General features: G+C 38.3%; 1 protein-coding gene across 1 annotated transcript in view; it reads left to right on the top strand.

The window, feature by feature from the left end:
• The first annotated feature begins 1,432 nt into the window (after window positions 1–1,432).
• GSL10 (glucan synthase-like 10) overlaps window positions 1,433–25,199 on the top strand; it is a 50,700-nt gene continuing 26,933 nt past the window's right edge. Inside the window, exons 1-14 of the mRNA XM_059574087.2 lie at window positions 1,433–1,646; window positions 2,337–2,541; window positions 10,077–10,174; window positions 10,861–11,024; window positions 12,060–12,156; window positions 14,103–14,213; window positions 14,297–14,422; window positions 15,278–15,367; window positions 15,909–16,006; window positions 16,115–16,232; window positions 17,099–17,224; window positions 18,056–18,132; window positions 18,234–18,312; window positions 19,148–19,270. Coding sequence (XP_059430070.2) covers window positions 2,340–2,541; window positions 10,077–10,174; window positions 10,861–11,024; window positions 12,060–12,156; window positions 14,103–14,213; window positions 14,297–14,422; window positions 15,278–15,367; window positions 15,909–16,006; window positions 16,115–16,232; window positions 17,099–17,224; window positions 18,056–18,132; window positions 18,234–18,312; window positions 19,148–19,270 — 1,509 coding nt within the window. The 5' untranslated portion in view covers window positions 1,433–1,646; window positions 2,337–2,339. The remainder of the gene's footprint in view (window positions 1,647–2,336; window positions 2,542–10,076; window positions 10,175–10,860; window positions 11,025–12,059; window positions 12,157–14,102; window positions 14,214–14,296; window positions 14,423–15,277; window positions 15,368–15,908; window positions 16,007–16,114; window positions 16,233–17,098; window positions 17,225–18,055; window positions 18,133–18,233; window positions 18,313–19,147; window positions 19,271–25,199) is intronic.

The following is a 25,199-nucleotide window of genomic DNA, read 5'->3' as shown; positions in this document are numbered from 1 at the left end:
ATACTCATCAATTGCACGAGAGTTCTTTTAAGTTTCTTGTATTAGAAATTTAGGTTTGTTTATTGTCACGGTGTGGGGGCACTTAGGGCTTGTTTGGAATTGCGTTTGAGGAGTCTAAAAGTGCTTTTAATACTAAAAAAGTGTGTTTGAAGAAAAAAGTATTCGTTTGGTAAAAAAATTAAAAGCACTTTTAATGGTAAAAAAAACGTAAAAATGGCTAAAAAACACTTTTGGCAAAAACTTTAAAATGAAGTAAAAGTTTTATTTTTCAAATTCAATCCCAAATAAGCTTTTAGTCCATTTAACGTCAGCTTTTATCATTCGTGGGTTACTTGTTTTCCATTTATGTATTTCTAACTCCAATCCATTAGTGAAAGAAATTTTACGAGGAGGTTGGCCCTGAAAGGGAGTCGGATGAAATAGTGGCGGATCCAACTATTTAACATTGGGGGTGCCGCTAAAATTTTTTTGGCGTCTTAAAATTTTTTTTCACCCTAAAAATTTGATAATTCACACAATATATGCATCACAACAGTGGCGGATCCACTGGGTACCTAGGGGGTGTTTTTTTTTTTTTGTTTTAACCCGCGGCACCCTAAAAAAAAATTTACAATTTTACCAACCCTTCAGCACTCAGCAGTCTCCCACATGCCGCACCAAGGATTTCTAATTTTTTTTTTTTTTTTTTGAGGGTGCAGTGGGTTAAAAAAAAAAAAAAAAAAATTTTTTTTTTTAAATCCTTGGCCCCAAGGTACCCAGTGGATCCGCCACTGGGATGAAATGGAGAGGAATTGGTCTCTATTTCTCTCTCCGAGATCTTGGAAAAGCGGGTTTCATGTACATGGTGGACTTTATAGAAAAGGTGACCCAAACGGCATTTTGGGCCAACAACGCAAAGGACCCAAAGGAAGTACCCATATGGCCCAGAACTTAAACTATGTTGGACTCAAGATAGAGATGAGTCTAATGACAAATTCAACATCTAGCCCAAACCTAGCCGTTTGTGGGGCCCAATACCAATTCAGGGAGTAGAATCCGGTAAATTTCAAGCCAAATAGAAATAATTTATTTTTTGATAAAAAATTTTCTTTTTAATATTGTACATAATAATACTTCTTAATAAGAAAAAATAAAAAAAAGAAGATAGTAATGTTATTTTTTACACATTTTTTATTATATTTATTTCATATCAGTTGATTTCTTACGTATTTTAAATAAAAAATAAATAAGAAAAAAACAATTTTTTTTTCAAAAAAATAAAAAATAAATAAGGAAGTGTGAACTGCAAGCACGGTGATAGAGGTCAGCTCACCTGTTTGCACGTGCCAAAGCCTTTTCTTCTCCGCGTTATACATGGAGACCAAAAGCCCTTGTTTACAATTACAATTCACACGTATAAAAACGTTGCCGTGTCCGACCGGCTGTAACCGGTAAGTCCGGTTTCCTCATGCGACCACTAGATTCGTGCCATCCTCCATTTTTTCAAACAGCAAAACCACCATTACAACTTACAACCTTCGAAAGAGAGAAGAATATATAAAAAACATTTCGTGCTTTTTGAGAAAGACAACGAATTCCTTTTGGATTAGGTTCGAATCGGAGACCGATTCGACTCGGTCTCTCTAGGGGCGTCTTCTCCAAATCAGGTATGATCCTCATTTTTTTTCATCTTCTTTTCTCGCCTTTTGTTGTTGCTGAGAAAATGAGGAAAAAAAGAAAAGAAAGTGTGGGATCTCGTCACTTCTGCTGGACTTTGTTTGAATTGCTTGGTATTAGGCTTTACTTCATGTTTCTGGGTGTTTTACATTTTCCTTTTTCTGGTTTTTCCTGGTAGCCAAGCAGAGCATTGGACACAATGAGTGTTTCTCCAGTGGCATGTTTCCATTTTTTTTTTCTTCTTTTCCTGATACTTTGAAAAGAGAAGAATGTTTAGGATTTTTTGGAAGTGGGGTTTTCTTTGGGGTTTTAGAAGTGGAATGATGGACTTTGTTTGAATTGTGTCGTATCAGGCTCAGTCAACCTATTTTTCTTTGTTATGTGCTATCCCAGTAGAGATGTGCTAAATTTGTCTCTTGGTGGTTACTTTTATTCGTTGTAAGTATCATAGCTTCTGCTTGTAAGAAAAGCTCTTGTTCTTATCAAGCTGCTGGATTGGCATACCTAATCGAGCTCTCAGGCCTTATTTCTTTGGGGATGAGAGTGAGGTTTACCTGGAAATCAAGTGACAATTGGTGTCTGTATATATCAGTAATTCAGTATCAATGCTTGTTGATAAAACTCATGTCATGCCTTTTCTAATAAGTTTTTTGTTTGTTTGTGCTGTATGCTTTATATAGATAATGTCTCGAGTTGAGGAACTATGGGAGCGGCTAGTCCGTGCTGCATTAAGGAGGGAAAGGACAGGAATTGATGCATATGGGCGTCCCTTTACTAGCATTGCTGGAAATGTTCCGTCTTCGCTTGCAAACAACAGGGATATAGATGAGATTTTGATAGCTGCAGATGAAATTCAAGATGAAGATCCGAATGTTTCTAGAATCTGTATGTCACATTCATTCTTTTTTTTTTTTTTTTCTTGAAAGATCATTGTTTTGCTGAATTTTTGTGGTTTGCTCAGCGTTTGTATTAACATGTGTTTGCATCTATGCCAGTTACAGTGCTAGATTGTTATTGATTCTGCTGGATATATTCTGAAAGTTTTTGTGGCTTATGCATATGCACTATTCACATTGCAATTTGCACCACTTTATTTTTTTTGAGGTTGACGAAAATATATTTAAATATGAGTAATGTTATTTAGTAGACTGTTATACAATTGGGATGACATGACAACAAAAATCATCATAGTCCTATGACAGTTGTATAACGGTTTATTAAATAGCATTTTTCTTTAAAAATTTTAAGGAGAAAAGAGAAATTCTACTCGAACAAGTTATTTTAATAAGTTAAGATGTCAGTCACAAGATCACACCATGTCAAGCACGACCCCGGTGTCTCTCTATATGGTGTGGAGAGCATGCATTTGTTAGCTACCACATGTCCTCATGCATTGTACTTGTTGATAAGACTTGTACAAATAGTGTCACTCTATAGAAATGATCTTCACGTATGGTTTCTATTTTTTATGATTAGTCTCTAGTTTGAATAATGTTTTCTTCAAATTATTGAATTTGCTGTCTTCTTGCTGGTTCGTTCTGTTTGGCTTTCTACCTTTCTTCGTGTTAAGGGCATTAGTGCTTTTTCTTTAAGTCAGGTAAAGTTAGTGAGAGTATTTGATATCTGCTACTGAGTGCTTAGTTTTCTTGTTTATGTCACCTATAATGTAAAAACAAAGAAAGAGAATTATCTTTTTTATGATTACTAATAAGAAGGAAAGAACATCATTGGTGGATGGGGAGAAGTAACTCTGTTGAGAATTTTTTGGAGTTCCTCTCCATCATTCTATGCCATGTTTTGACTTTCAGTCCTAGTTTTCACTGGGGTTCCTCCAGCAACTGCTTTACTATTTAGGATGCCAGGTAGGAGCTTCTTTGAGGTTTAATGCTCTGAAGAATGGGAAAGGAAATTAGTTTATTGTTCAAGTTGGGCCAGGAAAGATTGAAGCTTGATGGGATTTAAGTTGCTTGTTGCTGGATTTTCTAGTAGTAGGTTATTTAAAGAATTATTGGGTTGTTAGGTTTGGATTAATGGTGGGAGGAAATACTGAGGATTAAGATTTTGGTTCCTAGCTGATGATTGATTGGTGGGGTTTGTAGCTGAAAACCAAGGTCTGGTTGCTGAATTAAAAGGTGTGTTAGTTGCAGAAAATTAAGGAGGTAAGAATAGAAGAAGGATAGATGCTAGGCTCTTATCTAGATTTCCTTAGCATTGCACCTAGTTTCCTTGGCATCTCATGTTGAGTTAAGGTTGCATAAGGCAATCTTCAAGAAAGAGCATACTCGTTGCAAAATTCTCATAAATGATCAATGTACTTTTTTTTTGATAAGTAATGAAATTTATTTTATTAAAAAGTGTAAGGCGCCCCTGAGTACACATGCAGTATACACAAAAGGCTCCAAATGAGCAAGAAACCCAAACGATACAGTGAGATCACCCACAAAACCACACACCCGACAAGACCTCAAAACCAAAATCCACAATACAATAGAGCCTGACACCCTAGAGGCATTCAACACTAGAAAGCATGAGTCTTGCCTTTCCCCCGCCTAGAGGATGCTCGCTTAACATCATAGTTAATGGAGCATTCTAGGTTCATACACTCCCTTCTACCCTTAACCTTCTAAGGGGTAACCTCTAAGGTGACATCAATCCCCCATCAAAGCCCAGTCCAAGCGGGTGGCGGGGAGGAGTCACTCAAAGGGTAAGGAAAATCTCCTTCTTCCCCATAACAGAAATCTTTGTCCTCTTCTCTATCCAACAACTCTGAAGACGGGCTGATCACCTGTCCTTGCATCGGAAGAGACATGTGGGGCACAGAACGATGAGACTGCCTCGGCAAAGATGGGGGCCCAAATCAAAAGCCCGAAACCCTTCTGCCACGACACCCGGCGTATCCTCCAGCCTAGGAAGCCCTCCCAGAGGAATGCTTGAAGTTTCAATGTTCGTGAGAAGATGAGTTTCGATCTACAACTTTGTTTCCTTAAATCTTTCTATGAGTGTATCTCTGTTAACGCCTTTATTGATATCTCTAGCTTTGTAGATTTTTGTGCTCTCTTTTTTGCTCTTGATCTTGCGGGGTGTTTTTCTCTTGTATATGTCTTGTGTACTTTGGTTGCGCCCCTTGCACTTTTTAACAAGTTTGGGATGGTTTTCTTGGGCTTTTTGGGATGGGTTTCTTTTGGGTTCTAGGGTCTGTACTTGGGATTTTTGTGGGTTCACGGGTCTCACCTTCGTATACTTTTTGTTTACTGAGAGGCGCATTGGGTTTTTTTTTAATATATACAATATTACTTATTAAAAAAAATGATTTTTCAGACTTGCCCCCCCAAGAGAACACTTTTTCAGATTTGACCCCTGCATTTTAGAAACAATTCTCAAAACATTTCAAAATATAACCTTCGGAAGAGAAACGTAATAGTTGTGGATTGGTGTTGGATGTGTAAAAGGAGCAGGGAATCCTGGGTAAATGGCTTTGGAGATATGCGAATGAGAGTGAGGCTTTGTGGTATAAGGTTATCAAATCTAAGTATGGAGACCAGGATGGTGGGTGGTGCACAAAGAAGGTCTCGGGTTCCCATGGTGTGGGCTTATGGAAGCACATTCGTCAAGGTTGGGATTTTTTTGCCAAAGGCATCCGTTTTGAGGTGGGGGTGGGTTCGAAAGTTCGTTTTTGGCATGATATTTGGTGTGGGGATTCCTCTTTGAAGCATGCTTTCCCGTCCTTGTTCAACATTGCCAGACATAAAGAAGCTTGGGTGAAAGATAACTTCATTTGGAGGAGTGGGGTGGTCGAGTGGAATGTCATTTTTGTGCGGCCCGTACAGGATTGGGAGATGGATTTGATTTCTTCTTTCTTTGACCGGTTGTACTCTTGCAAGATATCCACAGGTTTCGTGGATCGTATTCGATGGTCATCGTCTAAGAAAGGCAAGTTCGAGGTTAAGTCACTCTTCAAGGCCTTGTCTATTTTAGACCATGAGGTGTTTCCTTGGAAGAGCATTTGGCGTACTAAGGTGCCTTTGTGAGTGGCTTTTTTCGGGTGGACCGTGGCCTTAGGCAAGATTTTGACCCACGACACCCTGCGGAAGAGGAACCTAGTGATAGTGGAGTGGTGTTGTATGTGCAAGAAGAATGGAGAGTCAGTCGATCATCTTCTTCTCCATTGCTAGATCGCGAGCTTTCTTTGGCATACTATTTTTGATCTGTTTGGGTTGCATGGGGTCATGCCTTGCAAGGTGAGGGGCTTGTTCGATTGCTGGTGGTCGGGAGGCCGTTCCCGATGCGCGGTAATGTGAAAGATGATCCCTCTGTGTCTTATGTGGTGTATTTGGAATGAAAGGAATGCTAGATGCTTTGAGAACTCCACTAGGACCATAAAGGAATTGACTCATTTCTTCTTCTTTACTTTGTATTCCTGGACGGCCGCTTGGCTTGCTTCTATAGGGATTAGTTTATCTGATTTCCTTTTGCATTTTTCTCCCTCTTAGGCGCTCTCTTTTATACTTCCCGTGTATGTGGGTTGCGCCCCTCTGCGCTTTTTATATCATTATTACTTATCAAAAAAAAAAAAAGGAGCTGGGAATCCATAAATCATCTTTTTCTCCATTGTGAAGTGGCAAGAGAATTGTGTATTGTGATTTTTTAGCCTTTTCGGATTAGAGTGGGTTATGCATAGAAGGGTGATAAAGTTATTAGATTGTTGGCGAGGTTAGTTGGGAAGTTGTTCGTTTTAGGCTCTTGGAGGATGTCCCTTTGTGCTTAATGTGTAGCATAGAGTAATGCTAGAAGGAGGGCTAGAGTCCTTCTTGTGTCCTTCCAAATGTGATGTGGCTTTTAAAATCACCAATAAATCAAAATCTAATAATGATCATCTCAAATTTAATGGTGATTTTAAAAGTTACGTCATATTTGGGAGGATAGAAGAGTCCTCCATCTAGCATTACTCATATAGCATATGGAGAGAATAGGGTGCCAGATGTTTGGAAGATCATGAGAGGTCAATGGAAGAGCTCAAGAACATCTTGGTCAACTCGCTTTCTATATGGACATGGGCATATAATATCACACTTTTGTCTAACTTTTCTGAATTTGGGGATTGTTGTTCTTTAGTTAATCATTAGTGAGGGTTATCTTGTGTATATCATGTGTACTAGGGTTGCGCTTATTTTTTTTTTTCGAGAAGTAATGTTTATATATCAAAAGCGCAGAGAGGCGCAACCCTAGTACACATGGAGTATACAAGGGAAACGGCTAACTAGAAGAAGAGAAAAGAACAAGGAAATCAAGATAGCTAAGCACTAAGGGAGCGAGCCAAGCTGCTGTCCAAGTGTAAAGCGTATAGAAGAAGAAGGCCGTGAGTTCCTCCAAGGATCTCTCAGAATCCTCAAAGCGTCTCTCATTCCTTTTTAACCATAGACACCACATGATGCATAGAAGAACCATTTTCCAAACAACGGCACTCCGAGAGCGACCTCCCGACCACCAAGAAGCAAACAAGCCCGCCACCTTGCTAGGCATGACCCATGACAATCCAAAACGACTGAAGATGGTTTACCATAAGGAACGAGCAATCTGACAGTGAAGGAAAAGGTGATCAATAGTCTCCCCATCTGATTTGCACAAACAACATCTATTGATCACAATAAGATTCCTCTTTTTAAGATTATCAATAGTGAGGATCTTCCCTAACACCGCCGTCCAAGTAAAGAAAGCGACTCTCGAAGGTGCCTTGGTGCGCCAAATACTCTTCCAAGGAAAAGGACTCGCGTCTCTGCTTACCAAGGTATTATAGAAAGATCTAACATCGAACTTCCTTTTTCTAGATGGAACCCACCAAATTTTATCCTCCCTTTCCCTACTCATTCTGTGAGAATACAAGAGTAAAGAGTATAGAATGAGGCTAGCACTTCCAATTCCCAATCATGGACTAACCAAAAGAAGCTAACATTCCATTGAAGAGTTCCACCCGTGGGCTCTAAATTGTCAGCAATGGACGCATCTTTTGCACTAGCTATATTGTATAGGCTGGAAGAGCTTCCTTGAGAATCATTTCTCCGCACCAGACATCATTCCAAAATCTGATTTTAGACCGATCTCCTGGATCGAATCTAGTATGGCTAGAAAACAATCGCCACCCCCTACTAATATACCTCCAAAGTCCCACCCCATAGGGCCCAGGAGTATCAACAGAATGCCATCCACCCCACTCAAAACCAAACTTGGCATCCACAACAATTCTCCACCAAGTCTCTCTCGTGACCCTCTTTCTCCTTTCCTGTTTGTCTTGGTCCTGGAGGCTTTCAGTAGGTTGATCGACGCCTCGTTACATAGGGGACTCATTTCTGGGTTTCTAGTGGGAGCTAGAGAAACGGATCGGATTATCGTCTCTCACCTTCTCTTTGCTGATGACACTTTGGTTTTCTGTGGGCAGATCCTACTCAAGTAAGAAACATTGGCGCCTTACTTGTCTGCTTTGAAGCTGTCTCTGGGTTAAAAGTGAACTTGGCTAAATCTGTCATGGTTCCTGTAGGTAGTATGGACAATGCGGACAGGCTGGCTGGTATTTTGGGATGTGGTATAGCTTCTACGCCGCTGAAGTATTTGGGCCTCCCGTTGGGAGCCTCGTTTAAGGTCAAGGCTATTTGGGAGGACGTGTTGGAAAAATATGCTAGAAGGCTGGCCTCTTGGAAACGCTTGTATCTATCAAAGGGGGGGAGGATTACTCTCATAAAGAGTACCTTATCCAATCTTCCTACCTACTTTCTGTCTCTGTTTCCTATTCCGGCCTCAGTGGCGAAGCGCATTGAGAAGATTCAACGTGATTTCTTATGGGGTGGGATTGATGAAGAGTTTAAATTCCATCTGGTTAGTTGGAATAAGGTATGTTCTCCGATCTCTGAGGGAGGTTTAGGCATTCGGAATTTGCGTTTGATGAATCAAGCTCTTTTGGGAAAATGATTATGGAGATTTGCTCAGGAGAAGGAGGCTTGGTGGAGGAAGATTTTGGTGGCAAAGTATGGTGCGGTTTGGGGTGATTGGTGCTCCAAGGTTCCCAGAGGATCGCATGGGGTTGGGTTATGGAAGTATATATGCAGGGGGTGGAGGTCGTTCCAAAGCCACATTAGATTTATCCCTGGTCTTGGGTCCAATATCAGGTTCTGGGAGGATATTTGGTGCGGAGATATGTCTCTTAAGGTGGCTTTTCCTGGACTTTTCAACATAGCCACCAAGAAGGATGCGTCTATTGCAGACAATAGGGAATGCTTAAATGGCTCTGTTCAGTGGAATGTTTCCTTCACTCGCAGGGTACATGATTGGGAAGTGGAGGTCTTGGCCTCTTTTTACACGCTATTGTATTCGCATCCGATGGGCGGGGAAGGGGAGGATAGAATAAGGTGGATCTCTTCTTGTAAAGGCAAATTTGAAGTAAGATCATTTTATAGGATCCTTGCTTCAAAAGACCCTACTCCTTTCCCTTGGAAAAGTATTTGGCGCACCAAGGCTCCTTCAAGAGTGGCCTTCTTTGTTTGGACGGCCGCGCTTGGAAAGATTCTAACTTTGGACAATGTTCGGAAGAGAGGTATTGTGGTGATAAATTGTTGTTGCATGTGTGAATCAGATGGGGAGTCTATTGATCATCTCTTTCTTCATTGTGGGGTGGCGCGCACCATGTGGAATGCCATTTTCGTTCGGTTTGGTTTGTGTTGGGTTATGCCGGGTAACGTTAAGGAGTTGTTTGCTTCTTGGTGGACGGGTGGTAAATCCAGCAGCGCCGTTGTGTGGAAGATGGTTCCTCTATGGCTTATGTGGAGTATTTGGAACGAGAGAAATGCTAGATGTTTTGAGGACTCTTGGAGGAATATAGAGGACCTTATTCATTTTTTCTTGTACACTCTCTTCTCTTGGACTGCTGGTTGGCTAGCGCCTATAGTAATCAGCTTCCAAGATTTTCTTTTGATGTTCTCTTCTTCTTTCTCTTCCTCTTAGTCGCTCTCTTGTATACTCCCGGTGTACTAGGGTTGCGCCCCTCTGCGCTTTTTCTATATATCTTTACTTATCAAAAAGTCTCTCTCTTATGCGCGTAACACCACAGCCACTTCCCTAGCAAAGCTTGCGCTTATTAATGACATGCATTACTTCCAAAAAAACATTTCGAAACACAATACAAAAACACTTTTCAAAAACTTTCCCTGGCGGGCCCCTAGATTGGGAGTAACTTCTATGCTGGTATGTTGGGGAATAGAAATTCTTGTGAAATAGCTATTCTGCCTTCGTTGTGCAATCGAACAACGGAAGTCATTCCTGCAGACTGCCGCTTTTATTCATCCGTTTATTTTGTCTATGAAGCTTATGCTTAAAATGTTCATTGAAACCTTTAGATATGTATGAATTGCTAAGTTTTTACTGTTTATCTGCAGTATGCGAGCATGCTTATTCACTGGCTCAAAATCTGGATCCTAATAGTGAAGGAAGAGGTGTTTTACAATTCAAGACTGGATTGATGTCAGTCATCAAGGTATGTGTTGTCTGAAATGCTAAATTTTGATTTAGACACTTGAAAATTTTACTTTGTGCGTTATGCACTAGACATTGAAAATTTTGTGAGGTAGAGTCGCATCTGTATGCATGTATCAGTGGTACTAGTCTCTTTTGCACTTTTTCTTTTTAGGGATTAACCTATGGAATATCTTTTGTTAGATTAAAATAAAATGAGTGAGAGTTTGGACACTTGAAATTGATTCACCCTTTTTTTTTTTTTTTGTTTAGAATATATTGTGGAAAGTTGTATACTCCCAGCGTACCTTGGGGCGCCTTTACGCTTTTTAATAAAACTTCTTATTACTTATAAAAAAAAAAAAATACTGTGGAAAATCCCCTCATTAATTTTTTTTTTTATGACGTGGAATCTCGACAAGGCAGGGCTCTTTGGACCCACCCTTGTAAAGTAAACCTCAGACCCACCCCTCTCATTACTTTTTACACGCGAATACACATTATGCATAAGTGAGTACATTGTATGAATGTATAAAGGCCATAGAGATTACAAATTTCATTGTTTGAAGCAGATTTTAAAGATTTTAGGTTTTGACTTTGTTCGTAGCTTTGAAACTTTAGCCCTTTACTAGCAATTCAGTTTTTGTGGGGGTTATATTTCAATTTTAATGTTATTGCAATATTTTGTCACTTTGAGCAATTTTTCAGCAAAAGCTAGCGAAGAGGGAGGTTGGAAATATAGATAGAAGTCAGGACATTGCACGCTTGCAAGAGTTCTACAAGCTATATAGAGAGAGGAATAATGTAGACAAGCTACGAGAAGAAGAAATGAAATTGAGGGAGTCTGGTGCTTTCAGTGGAAATCTTGGCGAGTATGCTTCTGAACTAGAAAGGAACATATTGATCATTTTGGATTAAGCTCTGCTCTTGAACCATTCATCTCTCTGTCTGTCTCTCTCTCACTTTGCTTTTGATATTTTAACTGTTTTTTATAGTTTTGCTACCTTTGCTCTCAATTTACCCCCACCCCCCCCCCCCCCCCCCCCCCCAAAAAAAAAAAAAAAAACCCAACGACACACACATAAACAACTTAATGTTATATGAATATATCCATGTGTGCGTGTTTGTGTTTAAGTCAATTATTTACATCTACCATTCCCTTCTTGGTGGTAGTGCCACTTGAAGTTTTGTATCCGATATGATTCAAATAGTGTGATGAACTGCCGTAGTTAACCAAATAAAAAGATCCTTGGCACTTTTAAAAGTTTCTTCACCTATTATTCTCCCTACCATCTGATATACAAACCTGAACCTGAACCTGAACCACTGGTGCGGCAGGTGGGTGGTCCCTCACAAAGAAAAAAAAAAAAAAAAGGAGGAAAGGAGGACACATGAGTGGAAATGAGAAAAAAGTTGTTTTGGAAAGCCACCATCTTCTATTTTTATGAATGAGAGCCCACTCTTATCAAAAGCATAAGGCAACCCTAAATACACTGGTAGTATACAAGAAAACATCAAACTAGAGTGAACAAAAAGAACTCACAAAACCCACAAAACATAAACAACCCTCAAACCTGAGATCCATACGCAATTTTACGTACTGATAATGTGTCGATTGTGATATTGGTTGGATACGGGTTGGTACCTCCTACATGTGCTAAATGTCAGAGTCAATTTTTTGTTCTTTTCATGTCATTTGCTTGTTTACTACTCGTAATCCTATTCTTTGACTCTTACCCACCTTTCAATATATCTTGTGACACTTGTAGTTTACATTCGTTGTTGTTTTTCACAGTTCATGATTGCATGGTACTGAAATTTGCGTTCTGTATTCCTTTGTACAGGGTCATATTGTGCCTCCTATGTTTACCATATTGATTTGTTAATTATGAAATTGTCAATTTCAGGTTGGAGCGGAAGACAGTTAAGAGAAAACGAGTTTTTGCAACTTTAAAAGTTTTAGGGACCGTGCTGGAACAGTTGACTAAGGAAATTCCTGATGAGGTTGGATATGTACTCTTATGTATTTTTCTAATATTTATAGGAATGCAAACCTTTAACTCTTCTTTGGCCATGTTTTTTCTTTGCTTTTTTCTTTTTAAATTTATGTGGGATATCAGAAGCTGAAAGTGGAAATTGGGTATTACATATCTTTTGTATTAAAGTTCTCAAAGCCTTTTCCACTCCTAAGCCTAAAGGAAGAAGGGAGTTGAAGAACTTAGAGTGCTCTATCAACTTTGATGCTAGGAGTTGCGGTTCTAGTCGGGCAAAAGCAAGAAGGCTCTTGCTGTGATGTAATTATGCCTAGGAGCCTAGGGCTGGGGTATTTGGGGTTTTTGGTGATATTGGGTTTTTGCAGGGTGCTCTCTCTTGTTTTTTTTTTCTGTTTTCTTGCTTTTTGTGTCCTTTTTGTATACTTCCTGTATGCTTAGGGGCGCCTACGCCTTTTATAAATCTTCTTTGATTACCTATCAAAAAACAAAGTTCTCAAAGCCTTGGTTATATATGATTCATGTGATTAGTATTGTTAAATTGGGCTGCACTTTTGCGCTTTTTAATATGATAGAAAAAGCAACATCTCTCTGTGTGTGTATCTTAAGAAAAGTTTAATAGGTTAAATCTTGGGGTCGTTTTTTCACGAGTTATCTACTTCAGGGGGTTCTTCCTTTCCTTGGAGGAGTGTTTGGATAGTTAAGGTCCATTTGAGAGTGAGTTTATTTTGTGTGGACAGCAGCTCATGGGAAGACTTTGACATTGGATAATCTGTGAAGGAGTTATAGTGATGGAATGGTGTTGCATGTGTTGGAGGAGCAGGGAAAAAATTGATCATCTTTTACTCCATTGTGAAGTGGCTTGAGAATTATGAAGTGTGATCTGTACCCTATTTGGAGCCCATTGGGTTATGCCTGCTTGGGTGCTACAGGTGTTAAATTGTTGGCGAGGTCAGGTGGGTAGATGCTTAGTTCTAGATGTGTGGAGGATAGCCCTGTTGTGCTTAATATTGAGTATATGGAGAGAGCGGAATGCTAGATGTTGTGAAGATCGTGAGAAGATAAGGGAAGAGCTCAAGAATGTCGTGTTTAAATCGCTTTTTAGTTGGACTGTGGCGTATGATATCTATCAATTTTCTAACTTTTCTGAATTTGTGGATTTTTGTTTTTCTTGTACCATGTAAGGGGTACTTTCTTTGTATACATCTTGTGTACTATGGTTGCGCCCCCTTTGCACTCATCAACGAAATGAATTATTTTTTTTAAAAAAGGTTAAATGTCGGTTATATGAAATAAAGTTATTTGTAAGAGCACTGTGTCATATTGGGTCGGGATTTTTGTTGAGGTTTCTTTCATGCCATTTTATGAAGGAAGAGATGAGAAGATTAGATAAATAATGCTGTTGGTTGTTGGGGGTCTCTTCCTTTTTTATTGTTGAGGGGAATACAATTTGATTCTTGTTGTTTGAGTGTTTATGGGAACTGATCGTAGTAACATTGAGGATCCCTTGTGTAAGATTTTGGCAGCATGTTGTTCTCTAAGATACCGGGACTCATTGTTGAACCAATTGCAAATGTGGGCGATACTTATGTTAGATACAAAGTGTTTTCTTGCTTTGATGTAATGATTGTTATTTTCCTCTTGTGTGGTATAATAGTCTGCATTTTTCTAGTTTTACTGGTTTTTTGGACTTTTGTTCTCCTTATTCTCCCTAATAGTTTTTTTTTTTTTTTTTTTTTTTTTTTTTTTTTTTTTTTGTATACTTCCTATATATTAGGGTTGTACTTCCTATATATTAGGGTTGCGCCCCAAAGCTCTTCCTAATATGGATTGAATTACTTATAAAAAAAAGCATTGGTTACATCCTCTAACTTGGTATTACTAACTGTGAAATAGACTGATGATGTAATTTTCTTATCTTAATTTTTTGTGATTTTATATGATTGCTTTTCTTTGCAGCTTCAACGAATGATGGAATCTGATGCAGCAATGACGGAAGATTTAATCGCTTATAACATTATTCCATTGGATGGTCCTACCTTAACAAATGCCATTGTGCGTTTGCCTGAGGTTAGTTTGTTGCCTTTTATATATGTCTCAAGTTCATATTTGGTTACTTCTGCCATTATTTAACCCAAGGAACGTATTGTCAGGTGCGAGCAGCAGTGTCAGCTTTAAAATACCATACTGGTCTACCAACATTGCCTGCGGATTTTTCTATTCCTGCGACAAGGGATGTTGATATGCTTGATTTTCTGCATTATATATTTGGATTTCAGGTCTGTATTTTTACTACTTCTAAGTATGAAAGTTGAAATGGTTGGGATAGTGATAAGGTGTCTTTGCCTTATGGACCAAGCCTTTGGAGCATGTTACCTTCAGCATTGGGGCTTTTTCTTATTTTATGCAAAGACGAAGAAAGGGTCTTGCTGCTGCTTTTGATGTGATTTTAGTTTCTTCAATGTGGGGTTTACGTAACATTGGATGGAGTTGAGCCTGGAAAGTTTCAAGGTTCAGGTGAAAATGGTCTAGTATCAAATCTGTTCTTAATCTGGGTTACTGGTTTGAGGGCTACAAGCATTTTTGTCTGGAAGGTTTAAAGGGTAGGTGAAAATAATTCAAGTGTAAAATCAGTTCTCAATCTGGGTTACTGGTTTGAGGGCTACAAGCCTTTTTGTCCGGAAAGGTGGTCCACATGCCTTTCAGAATCTAGGTCTTGAGGCGTGTGATTAGCCTCCAATGGTGCTTTATGAGTACAAAGTATGCATTATTCATGTGGATTGGAGGCTCTTTGGTATCCTTGGATTTTTAGAGTTATCTACCCTCTTTTTTGTGTGAATTCTTTTGGTTCTGAATGCTGGTTTGGTTGAATGCAAATGTTTTCCTTGTGAGTGGGGAAATGCAGAGGTTAATGCTTGAGTTTAACTGCAATTGGATATATTTATTTCAACTGGTTTATCATTTTAGATAATTAGAAAGGTTCTTTCCCTTCGTTCATTTGGTCGTCTTTCTCTTATGCCCATATGTTGGGTTTGAAATCCTCCCTTTCTATGTTTGTTAGATTATTATATTTTGATTTTTTTACTGTTATAACTTGTTTCTTGTATCTAATGCGTAAAGTTTTTGGTTACCAGAAGGGAAATGTTTCTAACCAGCGGGAGCATATAGTTAATCTCCTTGCGAATGAGCAATCTCAGCTTCGTATACCTGAAGAAACTGAACCGGTAAATCTCTGATCATTATTGTCACAAACTGCATTGATCTGGATACTGTATCAGATGTTCACATAATTGTTTTTGATAAATTAGTGGAGATTACTCCTTGCCGAGGGCCTGTGCGCCCCCCGGGATTAGTCAGAGTGAAGCTCCGGATACCCGGTGCCAAAAGAAAAAAAAAACAAAAATTAGTGGAGATGTGTAGAGAGTTTCCCTGGATCCTTCCAGGACTCCTTGAAAGTAGAGAAAGAATTTCATTTTTTTGTTTAGTATTAGTAATAGTTCTTGAACAAAGTGCAAATAGGGACGTGGGGAGTACTCGAGGGAACCCCAAAAGAAAAGACGAAGGGAAAAAGAGAACTTAAGTTTTGAATATTGTTTTATGCTAGAAATTCAAGTAAGAAGTGGAAGAACCCCATATTTGGTCTATATGGCAGTTCAGTACATTTGTTTATTTGTTGGTTGGTCAAAGTCTTCAATTTTTTATTTTTGTTTTTTGTTAGACCATTTAATCCACCAAATTGTGATATTTGCCTTTATATTGCTCCAGAAATTGGATGAGGCCGCTGTACAGAAAGTATTTCTGAAGTCCCTCGACAATTACATTAAATGGTGTACCTACTTGGGCATTCAGCCTGTTTGGAGCGAGTATGGATTTTTAAAATCTTTTTGTTACTCCTTGTGGCTGTTCCTTGAGTGAATTCTTGTTAATTGTTTTTTGTGATTATTGAAAAAATATGGTTTATTTTTTTGCAGCCTGGAAGCTGTTAGCAAGGAAAAGAGATTACTATTTGTTTCTTTGAACTTTTTGATATGGGGTGAAGCGGCTAACATTAGGTTTTTGCCTGAATGCTTGTGCTACATTTTTCATCATGTAAGTCAATCCAGGGGTGTTTAGTTCTTAAAATTTCTTGCTGGACATAGTAGTTAGTTCTTGGGGGGACATTGTCGCAATCTAAAGTTTAGAAGAGACGTTGTCAATTAAGTAATAGTTTGAGGGGGGTATGAAGACTTTTTTTTTTTTATTTATTTATTTAAAGTTTGTGGAAATAATTCTCATGAAGTTTTTTTGCCCTCTTTAAAAGTTGGTCCTAACCTCTAGTGGTTCTACTCGAACTTAGCACTACTCATTTTAGAATAAATTTATTAGCATAAAGATTTTTTCTTTTTGGTGTATTTGTGAAACTTCATTGAAATAATTATCTTGAAGTTTTTATTCCCCCTTCTTTAAAAGTTGGTCCTAACCTCTATTGATTTTGCAGGATTTTAAATTCAAGTTATAGAGGAGTTCTGTAGAAACTAATTAATTATATATTCTGTGCTTGTTTTCTCTTGAGCTTTTTGCCTTTGCCACGATTGACATTTGCCCCACATTTAATGCCTGTGCAGGAAGTCAAATGCAATTTAAAGCACTCACTAGTGTTGAATTTTCATAAGACTGCTTGTTTCTGTTGTTTTCTGTTTTTTTTTTTTTTCATACATCTTTACTGAAATATCAATTGCTTGTTGCTGTCTTTGTATCTGAGATGCTTTTCAGGTTTTGCTATAGCATTTTTTTTTTAATCTTTTCTTGTTAAGACAAATCAGTTTGTGGCGTAGCATTTGTAGACTGCTAAAGCCATCTGCAAAGCTGAATTTATTGAATTTTTTCGTGCACTTGTTGTCACTTTTTCTAGTGATTTCTCCCTGCCTTTTTCTGCTCTTCCGAGTTATTCTTTGAATCATGAATTTCATGTCCAGATGGTAAGGGAAATGGATGAGATTTTGAGGCAGCAGAATTTAGAGCCAGCCCATAGTTGCAATTCTGAGAATGGTGTGTCATTCCTTGATCAAGTCATCTCTCCTTTGTATGAGGTTGTCGCTGCGGTATGCAACTCTCTCTGTGTTTTCCTTTATTTTTATTTTTATTTTTATGTTTTATATTTGTTAACTTGAAACCTGAATTGAATCTTTTGCTATACCCTTGCTTTGCCTGATTGGATATGTTCTTTATTCTTTCTCTGATTACCTATAAAAAAAAAATGTTCTTTATTCTTTCGTCTAGAGCTATTTTGGCTTATCAGTGAGTTAAGCAAACACCTTGTTTGCTTAGGCGCTCTCTTAGGCGCCTCTTTATACTTCCCGTGTATGTGGTTGCGCCCCTTTGCGCTTTGCTTTATATCATTATTACTTATCAAAAAAAAGCAAACACCTTGTTTTCTTATTTTTAATTTTTTTTTTTTTTTTTGATAAGTAAAACATTTGATAATACATGGAAAAGACACCACGTTATGGATGAAGGTCAGATTGACCGTATTTTTGAAGTGTTTATGGGCTGGAGTCCAAGAGAGGGGTTTCAGAAAGTTCTGGGTGGCAAAGAACTTTAAAGTTGCAAATACCTTAAGTTTCTAAAGGTAGGGTTTGAGTTTGTGGCAAACGAAAACATGTGGCTTTCAGTGAGCTAGCAAGCTTTTTCCCCAAGTTTTTGCTGTAAGGGTTGTAGCGTTGTGCTTGAATCTGAAGCTTTTGATATTGTCAATATCCATTACTAGTTGTTCTGTGGCTTCTGAGGAGTTGAAAGCAGGTTCTAGATGCTGCCCATTGTTGTTTTAAAATGTTGCTAATTAAAATAATCATTTCTTTGAAGGAAACTAATTTTTTCAGGGATGTTTTTGATTATTTGTGTTTTATGGTTGACTTATTTGCAAAAATGCATAGGAAGCTGCAAACAATGATAATGGACGAGCATCACATTCTTCATGGAGAAATTATGATGATTTTAATGAGTACTTTTGGTGAGATTTCCACAACATTTTTTTTTTTGTTACGTAAATTTTGTTGTATTTTGAAGGCTTACCTTTCTTTTTTTTCTTTTTTTTTTTTTCTTCGCTGTTAGGTCACTTCATTGCTTTGAACTTAGTTGGCCATGGCGTAAAAGCTCTTCATTTTTCCAAAAGCCAACACGAAGGTCAAAGGTCAGATTGTTGTAGCTGTTTTATTTGTTGGAAATTGGTTATGCTGCTCTTTTTAATGAATTACTGCCTCTGTCCCAGAAAAAAAAATGCCTTTCTTTACTAATTAGAATGTCCAAAGTAAGTGTCCACTTTCCAAAAGTGGAAATTCTTTGACATTATGATGTGGACATACCGGAGCTTGGAGTCGAAAATGGCGAAGGTTGTTTCTGCAAGTGATGGTGCTGATGTAGTCTATGGGTATATGGGCAGTCTCGCTGATGGCAATGCATCGAGTGGCTAATAGGATTGAGAAACTGCAAAGGGATTTTATGGGGAGGTATCAATGAGGAGTTTAAATTCCATCTAGTGAAATGATCGATGATTTGTTCTCCTATGCAATATGGTGGTTTGGGGTTTAGAAACTTGATTAAGTTTAATCAAGCTTTGTTGGGTAAATGGTCATGGCGGTATGTTATAGAGAGGGAGGCGTTATGGTGTTTGTTATTGGATGCAAAATATGATAGTTTGGGTGGAGGCTGGTGTTCTAAGGAGGTAGAGGGGCATTTTGGTGTTGGAGTGTGGAAACATATTAGGAAGGGGTGGAGAGTTTTGGCAGAAGAACAATGTGTGGACGTTTACAAATAAGTGAAGAAAGAGAGGAATTCAAAAATGTGAAATTTGTGCTCCAGTTTGCTATACACTCAAAATAAAAGAATTTTAACTCATCTCAATACTGTTGCATTTGGAATTTGAATTTAGGCCTCAATTTTGCATAGTAGTTGGAACATCTATATTCTTAATATCTTATGGTCCCTCGTGAATTTCTTTGCGTAAATATTTTGCTCTTTTGTTACAGAATATGCTTGCATCTGGCAGAAGTCAGCGTCAAGGGAAAACTTCATTTGTTGAACACCGAACGTTTCTTCATCTTTATCATAGCTTTCATCGTTTGTGGATATTTCTTGCTATGATGTTTCAGGTTTGCATGTTGATATCTAATGCTCATTAATGTACAGGGCATCTCTTTGTTGCTAATTCTTGCATTTGTTAGATGTTTTTTTCCCTCTCTACGGAATTCTCTTCCACCCATCCACTCCGTCTATTTCACTAACTAAATCTCTTGATGTATCTATTTGCTATCTATTTGTTAATTCCTTATCTTGCTCTCTAATGCTAACTATGGCTAAGTGGAACCATGTGTATTACTTTAATTTGGTGTTTGCTAGAAGTTGAAAGAAGAAATAAGGAAGAAAGGAGAATAAAGATTGTATTCTTCTTTTTAATACATACATAGGATATCTACATACTTAACATAGAAAAGTAAGACAAATTATATGTAAATATACTTAATGCAGATTACAATAGTAATGACAATAAAATTAGAAAAAAAATGACATTAAAATCCGAGAATAAAATCTGATCTGGAATTAAGTGAGTTTCCTTCATCAACACTCCACATCAAGCTGAGGCAAAGATACTTCGCATGTCCAGCTTGCATAAGCTTTTATGAAGAATACTACTAGACACTTCATTGGTCAAAATATCTGCAAGTTGTTCTCCCCTCACCTCAGGCATACAAATTAATCTTGCACACAATTTTTCCTTGATAAAATATCTATCAACTTCAATGTGTTTTGTTTGATCATGCTGGACTAGATTATGTGCAATGTTAACTGCAGCCTTATTGTTGCAATACAATCTTACTGGATCTGCAGAATCATATCTAAGTTCTTTCGATAGTATTTTTAACCATAATACTTTTTATGTTTTTAACCATAATACTGGATCCGCAGAAACATCTTTTTTATGTTTTCTTCTTCTTTTTCTCCTTCTTAGTCGCTCTCTTGTATACTTCCTGTGTACTAGGGTTGCACCCCTCTGTGCTTTGATTAATACATCTTTACTTATCAAAAAAAAAAAAAAAAGTAGTTTTAACCATAATGCTTTACGTACTCTATGTGCCATAACCCTAAATTCAGATTTTGCACTTGAACTTGCAACCATTGACTATTTTTTCCAAAGCTAGGTAGCTGAATTTCATCCCACAAATGTGCAATATCTTAAAGTGGATCTCCTATATGTGACTGACTCAGCCCAATCCACATCTATATAGGACTTTATTTTCAGGTGATCATGTCGAGAGAACGATGACCTTTACTCATTGACGATTTTTGATAGCAAAGAATTCTAGAAACTGCTTTCATATGAGACTCCCGTGGTAAATGCATATACTGGCTCACTACGCTAACTGCATAGGCGATGTGTGGAGGTGTATGTGATAAATAGATTAACTTGATGACTAATCATCGATATCTGCCTTTATTCACTTGAGGACTATATCTCTCTCCTAACTTCCTATTTTGCGCATTGGGCTGCTTTCTTGAGTAGATCAAGAACAATTTTTCGCTGAGAGATGAATATACCATGTCTCTATCATGCTACTTCAAAGCCCAAAAAGTATTTTAAGGTTCCCAAGTCCTTTATCTCAAATTCGTTGGCAAGATATTATCTCAACTTTGGTAATTTTTCATTTTTATTTCGAATCATTACTATATCGTCCGCATAAATGATTAGAGTAATTAACTTTCCTTGTGAAGAACATTTGAGGAACAATGTGTTATCACTCTGCTTATAGTCACATTTCTGCATGACTTGAGAAAATCTCTCAAACCATGCTCTAGGAGATTGTTTTAGCCTATATAGTGCATTCTTTAGTTTACACACTTTACTGTTGACTAAAGAACCTTGAAGTCCGGGACGGACCTCCATATATACTTCTTCTAAGTCTCCTTGAGTAAATGCATTCTTTATTCTACAAAACTATAAACCTCCTAAAGCTTATCACACATATCTGCCCCATAAACCTTAGCATCCATTTGGCCCATATCTTTTAGGCCCATTTCTTTATTCTACCAAACCAGCACCTTATTGCCTTGCCGCTCTGCTGTGTGCATTGTAGCACCCACTCTAAAAGTCCTATAGTAATCCCGGTTCTGATCTCCATCTCCTTTAATAAGCTCTTCCACTGTCTTTGACAGCCACCCCATAGTCATTTTGGCCAGACACATCGCTCGATGGACATCTCTGGTCGTCTCAGCAAAATGAATGCCTATGTTCCCAATTTCAGATAAAACTCCAAAAGCTTTTGCTTCGACATAGACATAACCTAAATAACCCATCATTAAATCAACAAAGTAGTAACGCCACAAAATCCTCATTGAATGACGTCGGAATGTGCCTGCATGCGCCGATAACACTCATGGACAAGACATGGTTGTAGCCCCATTTCAATCTTATTAATCAATGAAATCCAGATAAATAGACAATATGAGAAGGATCCCAAACATTAGAATGAACAATAGCAAATGGTTCATTATTTTTTATTTTTGCTACTTGCACAAAATGATACACAAAGGTGTTTAGCTAGTTCACAAGTACCACATTGAAATTGACAAACATTATTTTGAGCAGATAAAGAAGGAAAATGTGTTGCAACAAAGAAAAAAGGATGGCTTAGTTTGCAATGTTCGACAAATTATTGCCATGGAGTCATTAGCCCATGTGATGTGATAAGCATGTTTGAGCCATGGCTAGCCTCTTGAGTTGAGAATTTAGGAAGTAAAGACCATCCTTCGGGCTACTACTGCCAATCATCATCACCATGGCTAGGTTCTGGAAAAAACAGTAATGAGAATAAAAAGTAACTGGGCAATTCAATCAGTCGTAGCGCGAGCAATAAAGAATAGATTATTGGCAAGATTAGGTACATGTTAAACAAATGAAAGAGACGTAGATGAGTGATGGAGTGATGGGGATTGAACCTTTGCTAGACATAGATAATTGGATTCGATTAGCTATTTTAACTCTTTCTCTGCCTAAACAAAGATGATATGAGGAGAAAAGATATGATAAACCAGTCATGTGGTTAGATGCCGTCGAATCAATTATCTAGAAATCATTAGATTCGGCAATATTACCAATGGAGTTTTATTCGAAGGTGAAACAAAATTACCTGAATGTGCGATGGAGGAGGATGCAACTGTGGGTGGTTTCAGCTGTGACATAAACCAACAGAGTTTTTCTAGCTCTTCCATGCAGGGAGTCACGCAGTTAGGTGTGGTAGCTCTTGGAGTGGGTGTTAGATCAACTGTTGAAGAGTGATTAACCTGAGGTCTGGTAACACCACCAGATGACAATGATCACAAAACAACTAATCATTCTCATCCAGAGTCACATCCATTGTTTCATGACTCCTAGAATCTCTTATTCATGTACGGTGGGATGCAGATACGAAGGTAGATCATTTCTGGTAGAGAGAGTGGAGCATGGCCCCTTTCCCTAGATTTGTACTCAAAGTTGATCATATTCAAAATTCAAATATGCAAAAAGTTCATATATACAACCTTCTTCCACCATTTTTCGAAGTTTCACCACCGCATTTGCTGTTCACACAGTTTGAAAGTTCTGATAGTGATCCAGTTCCTGCCACAATGCACAAAGCTGATGAAAGTAGGTTGCTACAGATCAGTCACCTTGAGATGTTCCCTGAATCCAACGTTTTAGTTTGTAGATCTGTGCTGCATTCCCCATTTCGGAATAAGTTTGAGCCTTTGCATCCCAAATTTCTTTTGCAGTACTAAGAAACAAGTATCTTTGACTAATCCACCCAAGTAGCTTTGATACACAACAATCAGACTCAACAAGATATTAAAGATCTAGAGTAAACTTGGGAACACACATCAAAATAAATGCCATACACAACATAAATAGAGGAGTGTCGTTGTTACATGTTGTTTAGGTCTTGCTTGTGATTTGCTTCCATGCGGTACAATTTATTGTTTCCATCTTTATTAAATGATGCATCATTTGCTTGGTTCTGAACGGTATGTTGTTCTTTTGGGTACTAAACGGTCTTTCATTTTAGCACACATTATGACCTCCCATTTAGTGCGTCACCTAGCTATCATCTCCAATTCGCTTTCACCGATTTACACCTTTGTGCACCAGAGTCAAGTGAAAAAAGAAAATCAAATCTCCAAAAACTTTTAATGCGACCTACAATTGTATCTCGACAAAAAGAACGCCGCCACCGATAACCTCTAACAACCTTTGACAACTATGGGTGATCAGCCTAGATGGTTTTGAACAACACCCTAGGCCTCTCCCCTTATGTTGACGTCCGTATCCATATGGCTGATTTTTTTTAATAAGTAATGTTGCATATCAAAAGGGCAAAGGAGCGCAACCTAGTACACAGGAAGTATACAAGAGAATGCCGGAAAAGAAAAAAAAAAGAAAAAATCCCAAAACTCGTAGAACAGGCTCTAGTCCTGCCTTTACCCCAACTAGAGAGATTGCCTCCAACATTAAAATTAATGGAGCATTCTAAATTTTTAAGCTCCTTCTTCCCCTTAAGTTTAGAAGTAGAAACCCCATCTTCAAGATACCGACCCTCTTCAATGGCAGAAAAAAGATCCAAAAGTCTTTTCACGTCACCCCTAAAGACAACCCCATAATGGGATTGGATGCCATCACACTAAGCCCAAACGTGGATTATCGCTCAACCCCCACCTCTCCATTCTCTCCATTCCCTGTCCCAGCCAAAGCACCCCAATTTGAGGATTCACCCTCCTCGAGGACGGTATGAGCCATCGGCAGGGGGCTAGCAGAAAAAACCCGAAAACTGACGAGGATGGAGGCTGTAGGAAGAAGACTGACGAGCTTGAGTGAGCTTCCCTTGTTTGGGCTCGGCTCGTTTAAATTTTATTCGAGCTCGAGCCGAGCTTAAGGACGAGCCAAAAAATCGAGCACGAGTTTGAGCTCATAATAAGTCGAGCCGAGCTAGCTCGCGAGATGACTCTTATATTTAATTTATTTATTTTATTATAATTTAAACTTCAAGTACTCTTATACGGCTCAAGAAGTCAGCTTGCATATGAGGATTTGCTTAGCCTGGCTAGCCGAGTATGGAACCTGAGTCAAGACAGCAAGACACTTGGTTTCGAAGAGAGAGGATATGCATCCTTTATAATAAAAAATATGCTATTAGGGGAAAAAAAAATCATCAATTTTTAATATTAATATGAGCAATTATGTGAACAACTACTAATTCAAGCCTTATACGAGCTGCTCACAAGCTTAACCGAGTCGAGCCGAGCTTGCTTTGTTTAATATTTGAGCCAATATTTGTGTTCATGAAACGCCTCATTTAATAATCGAGCCGAGCACGAGCTGAGCTTATATGAGCCAATCCCGAACTCGCTCGCGAATAGCTTGCTTGTTTAACACCCCTAAGCCTAAGTGAAGGCAAAGAGATAGCTCTGGCACCAGACGAAGAAGGCAGCCCAAATTTCCCCATTTTTTTTTTTTTTTTGATAAGTAATGTTGATATAAAACAAAAGCGCAGAGTGACGCAACCCAAATACACGGGAAGTATAAATAGAGAGCGCCTAAGAGGGAGAAAAATTTCCACCTTATTAGCCTTCGACGAAAAAATGGACACCGACGAAGAACCCATCCCCGACACAGCCTCGACGATCGTTTTGGACCCATCAACAAGAAGTTCAGTTGCACGCGAGTAAGTACCCAGAACAAACCCATCCAACCTAGCATCAACACTTGCAAGTCTTGCTGTTAGGAGCTGTATAACTTGACACAAATTTTCTCTAGGATTCTAAACCAAATTGAACGAAGAAGAAAGAAGAATAAGAGAGTAGAAATATTGTATTCTTCTTGATAATGGAACCATATGTCGTCCACATGCTTAAATAGAGAAGTAATACAAATTATTATGGAAATATAGTTAATTCACATAGTAATGTCAATAAAAGTAGAGTATGAAATCAGTTCAGGAATTAAGTGAGTTTCTTCATCAACACTTACGAAATCTTTTGATGGTAGTTGAGAAT

The sequence above is a fragment of the Corylus avellana genome, chromosome 8 (assembly GCF_965113065.1).
Source record: "Corylus avellana chromosome 8, dhCorAvel1.hap1.2, whole genome shotgun sequence".
Classification (NCBI taxonomy): Eukaryota; Viridiplantae; Streptophyta; class Magnoliopsida; order Fagales; family Betulaceae; genus Corylus; species Corylus avellana.
The sequence above is the reverse complement of the archived record's forward strand: the minus strand, read 5'-3'. Positions and strand labels throughout refer to the sequence as shown.